Here is a 14393-nt window from a genome sequence, read left to right as displayed (position 1 = left end):
AGATACTATTATTCCAGCAGTACGTCTCCATGATCACATATACATGAGTTAAAATATTGGTTTGCTAGTTGTATGGAGCACAGTGTATTTTGGCATCATTCTTTCCATTAAAACTACAAAAAGACATCAAAATTATCTCTGCCTTTACCATTAGTCAGTCAAAAGGCACTGAGGCCACCACACTCCATTGAACTCAATACCCTCTAGGCCACATCCTGGTTATTTCTATTCATGTGTATGTACATCAGGGATTAGAGCAAGTGCCTAAGCAGCTCATCAGTTAAACCCTCCTGGGATCCTGCTGTTTCTTTCAATTTAATGCTTATGCATGGATTTCTCTAGATGGGATTTTAGTTTCCTACCTACATGACTATTGAATACAGATATCACCATGGGGAAAACACTTACCATATTCATCTCTTTATTTGGTCAAGCATCAAATTAGTGCATATGTCAGATACGCACCAGGAGTCACAGGCTTTCTCCCAGGATACACTGGATTCTGCAAAAAAAGCAAGAAAGAACTTTTGCAGATTAAAAGATGCTGAATATTATTTACACAAAGGTTGGGGGAAACCGAGCATGCGTGAAACTTCTATACCTTTAAAAAAAAAAGGGGTTTCCACAAACATTTTCATTTTCTTGAAACATTCCCCACTACAATTTAGAATTGGGGGAGGAGGGTTTAAAATAAAACAACAACTTGAAAACTTAGACAGCATGTAGATTCTGTAGGGGTAGGCACTTCGTAAATTCTGATGATAACTAGCTAGCTAGACACATGAATTTCTAATTAAAGAGCAGCCTATAGTATACAAACTGAAGATTTTTTAAATAACCATTCTTGTCCTGCTTCTAGGGCAATTAGGGGAAGGAACTCGCAGCAACCCACAGCTCATATTTTGTTAGAGCCATACAGAGCTCCATCTTGCAGAGTGAGAGTTCTGACAGAAATCTAGAACTCATGGTAGGGTCCAATTTGGTAAAATTAATTTTCCCATCCCTATTAAGCACAATTGAAATGCATGGAGTGTTTGGAATCTGGATCTATATTTGATTTTTGCAGCTAGAGCTCATCTCTAATAGATATAATTCATCCAATGATATGTCTTGGGATATATGGGGAGGGTATTTACTGGAAAGATAAGAAAAAAAGGGAGAAAATGGATAGGACCAGCGTTAGAAAGTGAGCCAAACTCATTTTGCTGATTCCATACATATTACACTAGTATTTTGGGGGAACTCTCCAGTCATTGTACTGTCATTGGTACAATTTCACCAGTTATAACAGTGGTGGAAGTGCTACAACCCAGGATGGGGTGTTTTTATTACTCTGTCATCTATTGTACTCAGAGCAAGTCTAGACTACAAGATGGTAAATACATCTGTACCCAGTCTACACCAGCTCCCACCATGGCTATTACAGAGGAGCTGCTCTGGTGCTATAAGAAAGATAGGAGTTTTTATGGGAAAGCTCACTGTAGACAAAGCTTTAGCAGTGGATTCGGAATAACTAGCTAAAGGGACCAAAATATATTGGTAGTATTCTCTTCAATCCCATTCATGCTTTTAGTAACAAATTCTCATCTGCTGTATTGGGCACCAGTCTTAGAGAACCTGAGATACATGGAGGCAGGCAGACACAGTGCTTGCAAAGGGTATTGTTTAAGTGAGCATTGTTTAAAATGCTTCCAATCTGAATGCAGATTATGGCCTTAGAGTGCGGTTTTACTCTGAAAATGCCTGTGCAAAAATGACAGCTTACTCACTAGACCGTCTGTTCCTGTCTGTATTTAAAGCCAGAGATAGAATAAGTTTTTAATGCTTTTTGTTCTTGTTGGCCCTGCAAAGACAGGACAGCTAAGGGTAAGCGAGATGGATTCTATCCCTTCTTATATGAATTGTTTACTAAGGGACGCCTGCACAACCCAGTGGGAACAAAAGGGTTGCATAGGTATCATTGAGACCATCGGTTGAGTACAGTTGGATTGTACAGGTATAACTGAGGGCTAATTTGAGCTGCTGAGCCTTTATTATTGGTGATGATGTGCAAACCAAGAAGCCAGATAGACCCTTAGATCCCAGGCTGAGCTTGTGGGGCTGCACATAAGAAAACAAACAAACATATTTTTAATGGTAAACTGAGCACATTTGATATGGAGTCACTAAGAGACAATGTGCTGTTTTTATAGTCACTTGTCAGAGTAAGCCTATACTTTATTAAATTGACGTTAGAAAGATAGCGATACAGAGCTAAGGTAATAGGCCCAGAGCCTTGTGTCTGGCTGAATAGTGGCTGGTGCATGTCTTGAGCTGATGGGGCAGTGGAGAGACAGACGTACTTTTGTGCCAGCTGTTCACCTCCTTCATTTTGGTGCTATCTGCCATACTGGAGTAAGGAAGAATAGCTCCAGGGCTGCACTAAGTTATACTGAGGGCCACTCCACTGGACCAGAATCACTGGAGCATAGAGCTTTCTGGTCACACCACCTCCTGCCCCAGCATGGTTCCCATATGAGTCGAGTAGAGACATCGAAACAGATTTATTCCACCAAAGAATTCCTCTACACAACGGGAATCTCTAGCTGCTTCACTAGGGGAGCTTTCTGCCTGCTTTGGGCTGCCTGAGCTCAGTGGGTCAGGTTGATACTTGCAGAATGACCTGAAGCCCTACACTTAATGCTTGGGGAAAAAAGGAACCTCCCATTGTGGTGGGGATGACCTGGTTCAAAGTTGGTTGGGGAAAAAAAACTGATTTGGGGAAGAAAAGAGACTTCACATAATATGGTAATGAATTCTAGCACTGGAGAGAGAAGCTTGAAAAACACATTGCCTTGACATCAGGGACAGATGGTTGTGTCTGAACGGGGTTGGGCTAGATCTTTGTGGGAGGACAGAAACGTTATTTTTCTGGACAGAGTATGCTCTGGAAATCTGTGAGCTCTCATTAGAAAGGTCAGAGGCAGGGCTTGCCCTGTAAACATGTAAGACTGTAATGGGCTAATGAGAAAATGTATGATTGAGTATATGTTGCTGATTAAGCCATTAGCTATTTTTCAGAAATGACATTAGCCATAACTAAAGGAAGTTGCTGTTTTGCTTTAATTTAAAACCCCTCAGTGAAATCTGGTGTAGAATGCGACGGAGTCCTGTGGCACCTTATAGACTAAGAGAAGTATTGGAGCATAAGCTTTTGTGTGTGAATTGTCAAAGTTAGACTCAGGACTCATAGTTTGTCAGACCACTCTGTTTTATTAGCACAGCGCTCTGCTAATACATTCAGATAATGTGAGCCCCCATGCAAGATTCAAACAGTCTTATTTATACAGATAAAAGGGTGCGAACTAAACAAAGGGACAGAGAGAGCAAAATTGTAAAATTTGCATGGGGCACAATATGCATATCCTGCTTCCTTATTAACTTTTATCGATCTAAGGCTAATGCTTCACCAATTGCCCTTAAGTGGGGCAATTCATTAAGCAGTTAATGTCTGCTTTCCTGCCACATGGATTGCAGCATTTCTCATTTCTACTTAAAGGTACATACAGCATTCTTTAATTCATTCTATTTCTTTAATATAATTCATTTCACTTTCACAGTGAATACCCACTTCGTCAGACGCATGTGGTGGAAATTTCCAGAGGCAGGTATAAATATGCAGACAAAAATCAGTCTTTCTTGCCTGCATATTTATACCTGCCTCTGGAAATTTCCACCACATGCGTCTGACGAAGTGGGTATTCATCCACAAAAGCTTATGCTCCAATACTTCTGTTAGTCTATAACAGGGACCGGCAACCTTTGGCACGCGGCTCGCCAGGGTAAGCACCCTGCGGGAAGCGGCACAGGCCGAGGGACGTGCTGGCCGCCACTTCCCGCAGCCCCCATTGGCCTGGAGTGGCGAACCGCGGCCAGTGGGAGCCGCGATTGGCTGAACCTGAGGACGCGGCAGGTAAACAAACTGGCCCGGCCCGCCTGGATGCTTACCCTGGCGAGCCGTGTGCCAAAGGTTGCCGATCTCTGGTCTATAAGGTGCCACAGGACTCTTTGTCAATTTTTGCAGATCTAGACTAACACGGCTACCCCTCTGATACTGGTGCAGAATGTAACTGTCCACTTTGGTTTTAGATCCTGACCAAGAGGGATCCCCTGGAACAGTAAACTCCGTTAGGCTAGTCTGAAGGCAGTACAGAGACCAACCTCAGTGCTACATGCTTCCTCATTAAATCTCACTCTTGTTATTGTGGCTATTCTTCTTCTCTTCTGACTCCCCAGGGCATCTGTGAGTTTTACCAAGTGATTTCAGAACAGAGGTAGTGTTACAATGCTCACAGCTTACACTCTAACCAAGGAGATATTATATTGATTAGGTGGCGCATTTAAAGGTTAATTTTAGGGATTTAAGAGTGCTCTTTCCCAGGGTATGATGGTTATCTAAGCCAACATCATTGTTAACCCATTGATCTATTGATTCACTCTTAACTGTGCCCTTGATTTGATCATTGTATCATTTCATTCTTAATTAGTTTAATGAAGTCATAATCATTTTAGCCTCAGTGACATTTTTGCTTAATATCTGCTCGCTTATTCTTTTTAATAGAACTCATGAAAAGTACACAGAACTGGTTTATTCTTTCCAATTGAAACATGGGTCCAGGACTACGTGGAATAAGTTAAATTAGCCATGTTACTTAAGAATCTCTTGGCCATCTCCTTGAAATAAAACCTTAATCCCTCACACAAGGCCTAAGATAACAATACTATGTCTAGTTTAGCTTTTGAGAGGTGTACGTCTAGATATGCTAAGCAAAAGATTTCTTTTAATTCCATTTTAACCAGGTGAGAACTGGATGAAGGGACACCGAAGAGGTGAGCTGGGAGAAGCCAGCTTGGGTAGTGACCAGTTACAGCTGGACTTGAGGGGTTGAATTTTGAAGCTACCTGGCCATCGAAGACCCAGACACCATGACCAACAGTAGGGAGACTAAGGGGAAGGCTCCAGCCACAAGCGGGTTTTGGCTGGTGAGTCACTTCTGTGCTCACTTTGGGGCAGGAACCTATAGCAGGGACCTTGAGCTTGTCTTCACGTTCAGTGCTACACTGGTGCAGCTGTGCCTCTGTGGTGCTTTGGTGAAGATGCTACTATGCTGTTGGGAAAGTTTCTTCTATCTGCGTAGCTAATCCACCTCTCCGAGTAGTTATGCTGATAGGAGAATTTCTCCTGTCAACATAGCACTGTCTACACTGGGGGTTAGGTTGGTATAATGACTTTGCTCAGGGATGTGGATTTTTCACACCCCTGAGCAACATAGTTATACTCAGGGGTGAAAGTAAGTCCAGTGACTTACCGGTACGCTGGGGCCAGCTCTGGCCCCCAGAAGGGGCGGGGCCTAGGGCAGAAGGGGCGGGGCTGAGGGAGTCAGAGCCAGCCCCAGCCCACCCTGTAAGGTAAGTGCCCCCTCCCCACCGGGGTAGCAGCATCAGCCCGGGGCTCTGGGGGCTATTTAAAGGGCCCGGGGCGCCCCTGCTTCTACCACCCCAGCCCTGTAAATAGCCGCGGGAGCCCTGGGGAAGCTGGAGCCCTGGGCCCTTTAAATAGCCCCTGGAGCCCCCCTGCTACCCCTGGGCTCCTGGGCTATTTAAAGGGTCCGGGGCTCCCCTGCTTCTACCGCCCCGGCCCTTTAAATAGCCGCCAGAGCCCTGGAGTAGTGGCGGTGGGGCTCCGGTGGCTATTTAAAGGGCTGGGGCGGTAGAAGCAGTGGGAGCCCTGGACTTTTTAAATAGCCCCCAGAGCCCCGCAGCCTTACCCCAGGGCTCCAGCAGTGGGGCTCTGGTGGCAATTTAAAGGACCTGGGGCTCCAGCCCCTGCTGGGAGCCCCAGGCCCTTTAAATTGCCCCCTGGGAAGCCGGGCCGCCCCGGTACGGCAAACTGGCTCTTGCTGGTATGCCGTACTGGGGCGTACCGGCTTACTTTCACCTCTGGTTATACTGATCTAGGTCTGTAGTGTAGACCTGGCCCTAGTCTGCTTCCATCAGTTCTGTCTGTGCCCTTTTTATTTTCCCACCAGGGCCGGCTCCAGGCACCAGGCAACCAAGCACATGCTTGGGGCGGCACCTGGTAAGGGGCGGCCAATCTTGGGGTGGCGGGGGGGGGCAGCGCGGAGCGGCGCGGCATTCCGCGGGGGGGGGGCGCTCCGGCGGCGGGGGGGGGGCGGGCTCCGGCGGCGCGGCGCTCGGCGGGGGGGGCGGCGCGGGGCGCGGCGCTCAGGGGGGGGGTTCCGGCGGCGCGGCGCTTGGGGGGGGTTCCGGCAGCGCGGCGCTCGGCGGGGGGGGGGGGGGGGAGGCTCGGGGGGCGGCGCTTTTTTTTGCTGCTTGGGGCAGCAAAAAAGTTAGAGCCGGCCCTGTTTCCCACTGAGTTGTACTGCAAAAACTAGGGCAAGTAATGGCTGGGAAAATGCCCAAAGAACCAAGGAAGAGGCATGAGTTGAAGGGTGGTTAGGTTACAAGTACTAGAAGAACAGACTGATGGAACGAGTCCCACCAAACTGAAAACTGAGAGTAAGTTCATGTAAAAACAAAACTCAAGCAAGAAAGAGCAAGCCATTTTGTGCAACTGAAAGAGAAATTAGGTCACTGAGTTCAATAAGTTTATCTTATGTCACCCTCAGAAAATTGTATCTGTGCAGACTGCTTTTCTTTTCTTTATATACCACAGTAAGTTCATCTTGGCAACACATAAACATGTACTCACTACAAATCCTGCCTAAGCATGTAGGAGAAGAGAAAGTTTCAAAGCTTTGGAAACATCCAGTTGCTATTAACTCCAGTCCTCTTATGTTGAGGGAAATTAAATTGGCTCAGATATAACATGTATTATTCATCTAATGCAGCTACAGGAATAGCTATGACCTAAATCATACTCTTTCATGGGGGAACCCTTAAGAAGGGAAAAGAGAACTTGGGCACCTCTGGGAAGTGCACATTGCAGTGAATTCAGAGATGAAGGTTGCTGACTACTAGTGCAATGAAAGGAGGGGTTCTGGAATACATGTAGCCAGAAGTGGTTTTGCTGTCCCAAATCTTCAACATTTTGAAAATTTTTCTCATCCCAAATTGGGACAAAAAGTAAAAAATCTCACCAATGTTTGCAAACTGTTTTTTTTAAATATATATATATATTGAGGAGGGAGAATCAGGCCAATTGAAATGTTTCATTTTGATCGTGCCAAAACATTTTGAAGATTTTATTTTATATATTTTACATCCTTTTTACTACAAACTAGCTTAATTTTTGAAACAGTCATTTTGAACCAAAAATGGAATATTTTTCACTTAGAACAATTTTGGAACCTTTTTTTCCCCCCCAAAATTGTTTAGAAACAGGAAATTCATTGAAATGGACTGTTTCTGTTTTGATGAATCTGCATTTTCCACAAAAAGCTTTGTTGAAAAAGTCCTGGCCAGCTCCAGTGCAGACAGTACCCCAACCCCTCAGAATCTGAGCATTTGTGAGGAGTATGCTCCAGGCCCACAGATAACAGGACAGAAATGCAGACTTCTTCCTTATCTTGACTTGGCCTCTGTATTGCTATTGTGTATCTCCCTGTCTAATGAGGGAAGAAGCATTAACTCTTCTCCATGGCTGCTAGGAAGTCTCTTTCAAAACTAATGAGCCCCAACTGTTTGGTGTTAGCCGGGGGCAGTTTCTGTAAGCCATTGCTCCTTGTGTCTATAGCTCTTGGGGCACTTTCATTCACTTTTACTCTCATCTGTTAACTGGATTCATTTTTATGAGCCTTTTGTGGAGGAAGGATGGCCTGATGGCAGAAGCACAGGGTGGGGAGTCAGTAGCTTTAGATTCTATTCCTTGTTCTAACACACATTACTTAGGCACAAATTCTCCAAAATACTCAATTATTGGGTGCCCAACTTGAGACGCCTTACATGCTTTAATCTGGGCACCCAGTGTTGGCCTTAAATTATCTGTGCCTCAGTTTCCATATCTCTGAAATGGAGTTAATGTCTACCTAGATACCTCAGAGTGATGATGTATTAATTAATGTTTGTAGAGAGTTTTGAAAGCCTTGCATGACAAGTACAAGGGAATTGTAAAGCACTAATTTTGGGGTTGGCACATAGACATACACACATTGATACTTTTCTATTTGTTACTTTTTTGTGTGCCTGTATAATTTTTTTCTTTTGATTTTGCGGGTTTCATAATTTATTTTATTGAAAATAACCAAGAGAGGATACATATACAGGAAAGATGGCTCAGGAAAATGCATCACTAAACAGTAAATAGGGTTGCTTCCAAGAACCTTTGCATATTTGAGTCTCCTGCAGTTGTTACATATGCCAATTAATACACCCTGCAATCTAAGACCCAGATCCTGCAAACCTTTACAAATGTTAAACTTTTTGCACATAGGAAGTCCTTTCCAGTTGAGTTCACTGAGACTACTTACAGTAAATAAAGTGCTGTACATGTGCTAGGCCACTGTGCATAAATACTAAAATAGTCATTGGGCCAAAGACAGCAAGCAAGTGGGCATGACAGGAAAGTCAAATTTGCAAAGGTTACTGTTATGAGCAACATGTTTCTTGGAAATCCCCCTTTTTGATCTTTAGTGCTATAGTATTTATCTTGTTCTTCTGAAATCAGTGGGAATTGAAGACACACAACATCACCCTCAGGCGGTGCTCGGTAGACTGCAGGATTAGGCATTTAGGGACTACTAACCAGTAGCAGAATTTTAAGGGCCAGATCTCAAACCTTGCTCTGGCTGCTCTGTGTCAGTCAGCAGCAATTTAAAAAAAAAAGAAGCTTTTCTGAAGTCAAGGTCACTGAGGCTACATCTACACTACAGGGGGGGGGGTCGATTTAAGATACGCAAATTCAGCTACGCGAATAGCGTAGCTGAATTCGACGTATCGCAGCCGACTTACCCCGCTGTGAGGACGGCGGCAAAATCGACCTCCGCGGCTTCCCGTCGACGGCTCTTACTCCCACCTTCGCTGGTGGAGTAAGAGCGTCGATTCGGGGATCGATTGTCGCGTCCTGACGGGACGCGATAAATCGATCCCCGAGAGGTCGATTTCTACCCGCCGATTCAGGCGGGTAGTGTAGACCAGGCCTGAGGGTAGGTCTATACTTACTTCCTGGTCTGGATGTAAGCGATCGATCTTCTGGGATCGATTTATCGCGTCTTGTCTAGACGCGATAAATCGATCCCGGATCGATCCCGGAAGTGCTCGCCGTCGACGCCGGTACTCCAGCTCAGCGAGAGTACGCGGCATCGACGGGGGAGCCTGCCTGCAGCGTCTGGACCCGCGGTAAGTTCGGACTAAGGTACTTTGAATTCAGCTACGTTATTAACGTAGCTGAATTTGCGTACCTTAGTCCGAAGTGGGGGGTTAGTGTGGACCAGGCCTGAGGCTTGAGCTGTATCCACAAGATCTCTTGCAAATATTAGGGAGGGAGCCCACCAAAGCTACTTTCCGTCAATAAAATTGCTCTCAAAACCTTGGCTAGTTGTCAGCTCACCAAACACATCATCAGCCATACACCCTGTTCTACCAAGGCTCCAGGCTCTTGAATGTTGGGCCCAGCATTGCACTAATGGCAACTGGTTGTCAGGAGTCCACTGCAGCCAAAACACACCCCCGCAGCTGTGGTTATGAAATGTTATGATGACCTGATTTTTTTCGTAGCTGTGATATAAGCTAAATAAATAAACCAAAGCATGTGGAGGCAATTATGCAGTGCAAATGCCAACTGCCCTTATTTCTATTTAGGAAAAAACATCCCTTTGTTTTAACAAAATATTTATTATTTGCCCACAAGGTCCCTCCGGAAAGGAATTTGGTGTTGAAGAATTTTTTCCCTCCACCTCCAGTAATTTCCACAGCAAGACAGATGACCCTGGGAGAGGACTGGTCTTGTGGTTAAGGCACCGGCCTAGGACTAAACCTGGGACCAATTCCTGGCTTGGGCACAGCCTTCCTGTGTGACCTCGGCCAAGTTGCTTCATGCCTCTGTGCCTCGATGCCCCAATCTGTAAATGGGGATAACACTTCCTGATCTCGGAGGAGTATGTGAGGGTAGATGCCCTTAATATTCATGTGGCGCTCAGCTACCGCAGTCAGAAGAGGCCGTTGGCACCAGCAATCTTTATTAATATTTTATTTATGGGACTGTAATTAATGTAATTGTTCCATATTCGTTAATGGACTAATGAGTGGGGCATGCAGAAGGGTGAGGCACCAGGTTCCCCCAAGCATGGGGAGTGCATGGGTGACTGCTCCCCCGCAATAATGGGGTTATCACTGTGGCTGGTTCCCCCTGGGGTGGATGGGTGCATTGCTGGGGGACGGGATGGGGAGGGGGGTAAAGCTCTCCAGCGCTACCCTGGGCTCCCTCCTTCCATTTGGTGGCTCGTTGCGCCACCTAGCGGCAACACCCACGATCGGCATCTAAACCCCCCTATTCTGTCGGCGGATAAATATCCCACTGACAGCGCCTTTAAGTGGAGAGTACCAAGTGCGGGGGTTCTAGTTTAATATGTTGTTTGAGCCAAGGTCTTCCCAGCCCGGTGGGGGTGGGGCCGGCGAGCGCGGCCTCGGGAGCGGGAAGCGCCGCCGCGGCTGAGCCGGGACCGACCTAGGGCGAGGGAGCTGGTAACTGGGACCTCCCCCTTCGCAGAGGGGCCAGTAGTTCAGTCCAACATGGCTGCCACCATGAAGAAAGCGGTGAGTGCGGGGGGACTTGGCTCGGGAAGCCTCGAGTCCGTCTTCCCGGTCTGCGGCCCCCGGCTGCGGGGCCTGCTCTGCGCCGCCTCCCCACCCCCGTCCGAGGGGCCCCCTGGCGCCGCTCTGCGCCCCCCCCGTCTGAGGGGCCCGGGGCCCGCTCTGCGCCTCCTTCCTCTCGCCCCCCCCCTTTGCGGGGTTGGTGCTGCCTGAGCGGTCCCGGTGTGTTGGGGCGCGCCTGACTCCTCCATACGGGGGGGGGGGCACCACTGGCTCCCCTGTGGCCTGCACTTGTCCCCAGGCTGCGCGTTCCCGGTCCTGGGGGGGGGGGAAGCTTCAATCTTCTCTTCCCCTCCCCCCCAGGCGGCGGGGGGGCATTGATCCCTCCCCCCGCTCCCCTCCTGCTGCTCTGTGTGTTGTGTGCTCCCATAGGCACTGCCCCGGTACCCTTTGGTATGCTCTGGGGCCCCTCCCCCTCCCATGCCTTTCAGCTTGGTGGGGTCCCTTGGGCTAGTCCCTGCTGTGTGCACTTTCAGTTAACGTTTGCTCCACAGTGCTGGTAAAGTTAAAAGGTAACTGATTATGTTGGGCTAATAATGATGGGGGGGAGGTTGTTTAATGATGTTTCTAAAGAGGCAGAAGCCCTAGTGTAGATGCATTTAAATCAGCATAAAAGTGCTTTTGTCAGTATTCTACTGGGGGAATGAGTATACGCTATACTAGTAAAATCCCTTTTTTGCTGATATAAGCTGTATGTACAGGAGGAGCATCTGCTGGCATAACTGTACTGGCAAATCTTTTCTAGTATAGATCTGTCCTTAGGAAAGAAACTATGAGAAATATAAGTATAACTTAACTTTTAGGTATAAAAGTTATAACAATCTTGGTGGTATTACTTTATCTTCATTCTCCCTAAAAACATTATATAACAATTCAGTCTTCTCTGTAACCTCTCCCCCGTCCAGGCTGCTGAAGATGTCAATGTTACTTTTGAAGATCAACAGAAAATTAACAAGTTTGCAAGAAATACCAGCAGGATTACAGAGCTGAAAGAAGAAATAGAAGTTAAAAAGGTACCTTTGCTATCTACTCACATGTCATCAGGGGCACTGAGCTCATCTTTGGTGCAGCTCAAAATTGGGGTCCACGTCTGTAGTAGGGGCTGGAGGGTACTATAACTAGAAGAACTTTGATTCTGGCTTTGCTTTTGGAGTCTAGTCTGTCTATAAAGTCAGTTTGAAAATAGCTAAAGCAAAATGAAGATGGAAGAGTGATTAGGTATAGGAAGTAATCGTGCGAGAAGCACAAATGACCAGTATTTATCTTGAATGTGTATCTTCTACTTGTGCATACAATTCTTAGAACCCCTTAATCATCATTTATGGGAAAAAAGTGTGTGTGTGTGAATTAATCAAGAATTATACAGACCTTTTGCTACATTTTCTGGGCCAGACTCTCCACATCATTACTCAAGAGTTATGCTGGTGCAAGCAACTCTGTTGAAATCCTAATCCTCAATTGCTGAGTTGATTTGAAGTGGCCTACTACAGTATATGTGAACCCCTTATGCTTAACAATCTGTCCCAGTTTGTATTTAGCTCAGGCATAAGAATGGCCATAACTGCGTCAGACCAGGTCTATGTAGCCCAGTATCCTATCTTACGACAGTGGCCAATGCCCGATGCTTCAGAGGGATTGAACAGAACAGGGCAATTGAGTGATCTATCCCCTGTCATCTAGTCCCAGCTTCTCACAGTCAGAGGTTTAGGGACACCCAGAGCATGGGGTTATGTTCCCGACTATCTTGGCTAATAGCCATTGATCGACCTGTCCTACATAAACTTATCTAATTCTTTTTTTGAACCAAGTTATACTTTTGGCCTTTACAACATCTCCTGGCAACAGGTTTCACCAAGTTGATTGTGCAGTTTGTAAATAAATATTTCCTTACCTGTCCCAGATCTGAAGAAGAGCTCTGTGACTCTCAAGAGCTTGTCCCTTCCATCAACAGAAGTTGGTCCAAAAAAAGATACTACCTCACCTACCTTGTCTCTGCCAAGTATACCTGACAGTTCTGCTGATCCTTCTCCAGATTATGCCACTACAGCTCAGAACAGCTTTGATTATAAAGCTGAAGTAGCTGTTAATGCATAAATCATATGGGGTAATGTGACCAGCTTTTTGACTGGGTTTTGACTTCACAGAAACAACTTCAGAATTTGGAGGATGCATGCGATGACATGATGATGCTTGATGATGAAGATTCAATACTGATACCCTATCAGATTGGTGATGTTTTTATCAGTCATTCCCAAGATGAGACACACGAGATGCTGGAGGAGGCAAAGGTTTGTGAGGGCGGGAGAGTCCCTTTGATATATTCAGTGCTACAGAGAGCTCTCATTAGGATGGGTGTGCTGATAGTCATGAGCTGTTCATCTGTCACTTAGAACCTTACTCTTTCTGAATATCTTTGACATAGTACTATGTCAAATATTAATAATGACTCTAGTCTGAAATTCCCAAGTTAGCTACAGAAGAAGTGCTACATGGGCAATAACAGCGCAATGGTGCCCCCTGCTGCCTCATCAGTGTGTATTATGCTGATCTGGAGGAGTAATGGGAATATATACAAGGGTGCTGTGCCATGATGACTGACTCAGTCTTTGGCTTTTGCTGAGCATGCACTTGTATTTTATGATGTAGATCTACCCGTCTATTAGTAACTGAAGAGCTGCCACCAACAAATTTAACATGTGGCCCAGAACAGCTAGTGGAGAGTAATTGTTTCTGGTCACTATTGACCTGGATTTGAACTTGCAACTGAAAGCTCTGAATTCTGTCCTGTTCCCAGTCCATGAATCCTCTTAAATAATTGGAATATAGTTTGCTTGACTATGTAATCTATAGGTAAATGAATGAGAAACTTTGCTCAGTGTGCTTTGGTATTAATTAGCCAATATTTTGTCTTCCAGAAAAACTTACAAGGAGAAATTGAAGCGTTAGAATCTCGAGTGGAATCAATTCAGAGGGTATTATCTGACCTGAAGGTTCAGCTTTATGCAAAATTTGGAAACAATATAAACCTTGAGGCTGATGACAGTTAATTTTTTCCTAAATACACAGTGTGCAGTTTTTTGTATTGGTTTATTAAATGTGACTCTTGACATTTCCCTTCTTTCCAATAATGTTTTTTAAAAAAAATCCCACTCATTTATTGTTTTATGGCTTTCCAGTCATGAGTTCCACCGATGTAATGAAAGCTTTCTTATTTTGCTTACCTACAATTATTTATTTGTTTCATGAAAAGCAGTAGCCTTCCATGTATTGCTGATGCACATCAAGATTGAGGTCTTTATTATTATTTTAATAAAGAGAATGTAAAGTCAAGCAAATATCATACATTTCCCTTTGTTTTTGTTTGTGGAAATCACTATCCAAAGTGTGTGAAATGCTAAAAATCTGAAATTTCTGCAATCAGATATATTGGATTAATTTGTCCTCACTGACAGTTAATAGTTAACAATTGTACTATAATACTTTAGTATGATTATGTTTAATGATGCTTACCTGCTTTGTAAATTGCTTTCATGTCTATTGATGAAAAGCACGATATACGATCATTATCAATCAATGACATGCTG

The 14393-nt window shown here is 45.2% G+C and overlaps 1 protein-coding gene across 1 annotated transcript; it reads left to right on the top strand.

The window, feature by feature from the left end:
• The first annotated feature begins 10696 nt into the window (after positions 1-10696).
• PFDN4 (prefoldin subunit 4) lies at positions 10697-14138 on the top strand. The gene is made up of 4 exons (XM_065414620.1): positions 10697-10752; positions 11715-11822; positions 12954-13097; positions 13725-14138. The coding sequence occupies exons 1-4, from the start codon at positions 10729-10731 to the stop codon at positions 13854-13856; spliced, it is 408 nt and encodes a 135-aa protein (XP_065270692.1). The 5' UTR covers positions 10697-10728; the 3' UTR covers positions 13857-14138.
• The last annotated feature ends 255 nt before the right edge of the window (positions 14139-14393 follow it).

The sequence above is a fragment of the Emys orbicularis genome, chromosome 12, assembly GCF_028017835.1.
Source record: "Emys orbicularis isolate rEmyOrb1 chromosome 12, rEmyOrb1.hap1, whole genome shotgun sequence".
NCBI lineage: Eukaryota > Metazoa > Chordata > Testudines > Emydidae > Emys > Emys orbicularis.
The sequence above is the reverse complement of the archived record's forward strand: the minus strand, read 5'-3'. Positions and strand labels throughout refer to the sequence as shown.

Excerpts from the sequence above, each read along its gene's own strand:
- PFDN4 (XM_065414620.1), top strand. The coding sequence starts at position 10,729 with ATGGCTGCCACCATGAAGAAAGCG. Across the intron at positions 10,753-11,714 it reads CTGCCACCATGAAGAAAGCG|GCTGCTGAAGATGTCAATGT; the intron begins GTGAGTGCGGGG and ends TCCCCCGTCCAG. Across the intron at positions 13,098-13,724 it reads AGATGCTGGAGGAGGCAAAG|AAAAACTTACAAGGAGAAAT; the intron begins GTTTGTGAGGGC and ends TTTGTCTTCCAG.